Here is a 4,857-nt window from a genome sequence, read left to right as displayed (position 1 = left end):
GCAACCTGCTCTAGTTGCAGATGTCCCTGCCCACGGCAGGGGGGTTGGACTAGGTGACCTTTAGAGGTCCCTTCCAACCCAAACCGTTCTGTGATTTGATGATATACATATATCCCAGATGATAAGACACAAGGTATTGTCCTGCCCAACACTGGGTGTCCTTTGGTGCTGCCTGCATAGCAAATGACTGAGAAAATGGCTGGATTTTGGGGAGAGCAGGAGGCAGGGGAAGGGGAAAGAGAAGGAAACCAGGTTTTCTCTGTTCCCCCCCATCCAGGTGCCAGACGCCGCGGTCACTGCCATCCTCAACCACGCATGCCTCCCTCACCTCCAGCTCCCCGCGCGCCGCCACGATGCCAGCTCAGGAGTGACGTCCTGGACCCCCTCATCCCCTGCACCGCCTCGCAGCGAGGACTGTGCCCCGCCGACGGCTGAGGAAGGGGCCCCAGCCGGCAGCATCTCCACCGGTCCCAGTTCGTCTTTGTCTTCAGCTACTTTGTGTGCGCGTGTGTTTGTGTGAGACGCTCACGAACAGCCCCCGGGGCGAGGGGAGCTGCCCCCTCCTTCCTTCTGTCCCCCCTCCCCGATCTGGATCTGTCACTTTATTTATTTAACGTATTTATTTATGGAGTGGTTGATGCGCAGTCAGGAGGCGCGTTCGGACTGGAGGACATCCAAGGCTGGCAGTGGGCACCACGCCGACCGCTCCTCGGGTACGCTCGGCTCCCACCCCCTCCCCACGCCACCGCTGCAGCCCCCAAGCAGGGCTGGGTCACAGGGACACCGCCGGGGTGGGCACCACCGGCGTACTGCTAACCATCGTGCTCCGCAGAGCAGGCAGGAGAGGGCACGTGCCCCTCTCTGGTGGCTTTGGCAGAAGGTGAGGCAGCCCTGGACTCTGGCGCTGCATTTGCTTTGCTGGATCCCAGGGAATTTGGCTATTTCTACAAGGATTTGGAGACTTCGTGGTGGCAGCACCTTGCGCGGGGCTTGTCAGAGGCCCAGAGGGACTCTCCAGCCCGCATCAACACTGGTGGCAGCACTGACATCTCACTGACTTCTCGGCATGGCCCCCCGAAAATCCCGGCCCCAGCCACAGAGAGGGCTTGCAGATTAACCAAACCAAGTCGGTCCCGGTGGTGCCGGGACTTTGTTCACCTGTGCCATGCTCTGGAGACGGCTGGCCCTGTCCTCTTCAGTTGCGGGACACCCAGCTCGCTCCCATCCCTGATTAAGTGGGTATTTAACTCCTTACAGCAAGAACAGGAGATGGAAATCTCCGTCCTCTTCCACCCACCCCTCCCAAAGACACACGTAGTCTGGGGAGCAATGCTACCTAAGTGAAACCAGAGGGGAGAGTGTCCACCATCCTGGTAACTAAAGGCAATGAAGAAATGCAGGACAAAATGGTGATGCCCGGAGGAGTGATGTCATCATCGCTCTCCTTCGGGCTGGGTGATGCCCCATGGAGGTCACCTTGTAGCTGGGAGAAATTTCCTGGGGATTGCGTGGGTCGTGGAGGGACGGACGTGAAACGGGTAGTGGATAAGAGGGGGCAAGCCATAAGGGCGCTCTGGCGATCTGAAACCCATCCCAGGCAGCAGCACACGTAGGTGCCAGGACATCGCTCGGTGTTCCCGAGTGATTCAGCTTTCAGCAGTTCGACTGAGGGAAGAAGGTGGGTCCTCGCTGAAGACCATTCCTGGCAGTGCCGGGCCAGCAGCTGTGGTTTCCCTGGGACGGCTTCAGACGTGCGGAGGTGGGGGAGATCCGTTTGTTTGACAAGATCCTAATGAATGAGGGAGCGACCCCCTGGTTCACGTGGGAGGATACGGGTCTTCAAAGGGACGTATGCTGAGGCCAGTCCCTGGGAAGGCAGATCTGAGAAGACTGCAGGTAGGGAAGGTCTTCTGGCATCTTCTGCCGATGAAGAGAAGTTCCGCTGGAGGACTGGTCCCTGCTCACCTCGATGACTCCTGCACGCAGGACCCCGGGTGCGGGAGGGAGAAGGAATGAGGCACGGACACGGAGCAGAAACATCAGGAGCAGAAACATCAGCTGTGCCTACTTCAGAGCAGTGCAAGTCCCACCCAACGGGAGTGTCCCGTCAACGTGCTCCATGGGGCCAGGCTGGGGCATCCACAGACCTTCCCGCCCATCTCCTGACACATCCCCTGCTCTGCCACGGGGTGTCTTCTCCCCATCCCCTGTAACATTGTCCTGCCTCATGTTCTTGATCACTGCCCTCTGCCACCATCTTCCCTTCCCCACCTGTGCCCCATAACACCTTCTGCCTCTCTGAAATCTTTGTCCCCTTCTCCCCCACGCCAGCAGCTGGCTTGTAGGCTATTTTGGAAGCGGTAGGTTGCTCCCAGGACTGAGCTCACTCCCTTCGAGCAGCAGCCAGGTCTGGTCTGTGCTCAGCCTGGGGCGGAGGGTGCAGGAGGAAGGGCGTTTTAGGAGTGAGAGGTGGGTCCGTTCCACAGCTTGGGGTGAGGTCCTTCTGTCCGCAGGTACTGCCAGCAGCCAGGGGGTTGTCCCTGCACATCCCCTGGAGCAAGCTGGCTCTGGACCCATGAAACACGGTGGATAAGAGACCCAGTTCTTCATTTAGTTTTCAGGATAGCGTCTGGGAGTCAGAGTCAGGAAGCACAGACCTCAGAAAGGGGAGAAGCTGTCTGCAGGGTGGCCTGCAGGAATGTATTTTCCTCCCTTCCTTGTTTTCTAATTGCCTCAAATTCATCTTCGGCCGGATCAGCAGCTCACAGAGTCCCAAGGTGGTGAACCGGTGACAGTCTCTTTCACCTCCGTTCTCTACCCAGGGCATGGGAAACAAAGCTCAAGTTGATGGTGTCCTCTCGTTCCCCCTGGCTTGCCCCCAGCCATGGAGCATCACGTCGAAAGGTGGATGTGCGCCACACCAGTCTCCCATGGCATGCACTGGTCCTCATCTGTGTCACGGCAAAGGACAGGTCCAGGTCCAGCAGGACTGTGGTCACGGTGGGATCCACGTGGAAAACCTTCCAGCAGAGCACAGGACGGGCGTGCGAGCACCCGGTGCAGGGGACGGGCTGAGCCGCTTTCAACGTCCAAGTGCCGCTTGTGTCACCTCTATCATGCGCGTGGGTCTGGCAACCTCCCATGCACTCGCTCCGTCTCCCTCCACTGCTGCCGACGACCTCCCAACCTCCTTAGCACAAACCCCCAGGAAGGTTGTAAGCAGATGCTGGTGATTTGAGCTGAGACCGGGCGAGCTCACGGCGGCGTTTTCCCTCTGCCTCGGGTGGCTCCGCAGCCTCTCTGCATCGCTGCAGCAACCCCAGGTGTATATTTGTAATGTTCTTTGGTCTTCGTATGTTGGTGCGTGTGTATTTACATATGAGTGTGTGTAGGTGTGTGTGGGTGCGCGCACGCGTGTAGCCAAGGGATCTATTTACCGTCAATGTGAGTGACTGTACAGGGGGCAAATCCCAGAGGGGGTACGGGGCTGGGCTGGGGCTTTTTTTTGTTGTTTAATTGTTTAGTTATTTTGGGTTTCAGGTTTGGACTTTTTTTTTTTTCACGAGGGGGTGAGTTCGGGTCTGTTTCGGATTGATTGACAAGGTGAGGGCCTTGATTAGGACCAAATTTTTGTGCCTGTTGCTCTGGTGATTTATTTAGAAATCAAAAGTTTACTGTATGGTGGCCCATCCTTGTCACTCTATACATATGAATATACAGGACATATTATAAATATATATATATTATACATACTGTATGGAGAGAGGTCCTTAATCTCACACCCCCTCTGGCTTTGGACGGACACCTCTTCAATATGCTGTAATGTAGCTTTGACCCAGTGCTGGGAACGACCAGAAAGCGCCAGCACCCTTCGGAAAACTGGCAATGACACCAATAAAGGAATGAGCATCATTGCAAAGGGCGTCTGCAGCCTCGTTCATCCGCAGCTCCGGCCGGCTGGAACCCGCTGGCACCGCGGTGCCGCAGCTGATGCATTAAGCGCAGCTCCGCATCGCGTACCCTGCTCGGGGGGACCTCATGGGCTGTGTGTGTTTGGAGACAAGGATTTGGGATTTGGGCTCCTAATGCTGCGCAAACGGGGGCACCGATGCCTGCCCGGCTGGATTTCTCCATGTATTTCTCCTGTTCCATATAAGATGGAGCATTTGTACTAAACTGTAATTTGCAGGAAGCTTCACTAGGACGAGGTCTAAGCAGCAAAACCTGGTTTTGCTAGGAATGAGCTCGCTCGCTCTGTATAAAAGTCATTGTATGAGCTCCAAGAGTGTGGAGAGGCCTATGTAAAATTGGTAAATTGATTTGGGGGGGATTTCATTTTACGTGCTCGCCTAGTTCCTTCCAGCTTAGTGACACTGATGGCAGGAACGGGTCCCGGCACAGTCTGGTTTGTCAGCATCGGTTCAGCGAGGTCTGCAGCCTGCATTAGGCGCAGCACGGGAGGTTGGCAAAGGGGGAGGCTGGAGCCGGCCGGGAGGGCTGGCCAGGAGCACCGGCAGGTCACACGCCTGGGGAGGGTGGTTCTTGCAGGGGAAGGAGTGAAGAGCCTGGGGTAAAAGCAAAGCAAGAGAAGTGAGGTTAAACGGGGACAGTTACAGCCCACGGGGAGAGCAAGGAAGGACCCACGGACATTCAAGTGAATCGAAGCTGCTGGTGAAACAGGAGTTTGGGTGTTTCAGGAGCAGCAATACTGAGCAGGGAAGAGACTGGTCACCTCCCAAGTGCCGCTGCATTTTTCCCATGCCATTGGAAAATGGGAAAATTCCCATGTCTTATGCACTACAGCCCCTCTTACGAAGAAAACACTGCAAAGGCACTGAATTCCCATGCTTCGAGATT

At 56.2% G+C, this 4,857-nt stretch overlaps 1 protein-coding gene across 1 annotated transcript in view; it reads left to right on the top strand.

The window, feature by feature from the left end:
- The window catches only part of KIF3C (kinesin family member 3C), an 18,510-nt gene extending 18,139 nt beyond the window's left edge, over nt 1–371 (top strand). The window contains exon 9 of the mRNA XM_009332349.1: nt 278–371. Coding sequence (XP_009330624.1) covers nt 278–371 — 94 coding nt within the window. The remainder of the gene's footprint in view (nt 1–277) is intronic.
- The last annotated feature ends 4,486 nt before the right edge of the window (nt 372–4,857 follow it).

This window comes from Pygoscelis adeliae, unplaced genomic scaffold, assembly GCF_000699105.1.
Source record: "Pygoscelis adeliae isolate BGI_AS28 unplaced genomic scaffold, ASM69910v1 Scaffold89, whole genome shotgun sequence".
NCBI lineage: Eukaryota > Metazoa > Chordata > Aves > Sphenisciformes > Spheniscidae > Pygoscelis > Pygoscelis adeliae.
Note: the sequence above shows the minus strand (reverse complement) of the source record. Positions and strands in the feature narration are given on the sequence as shown.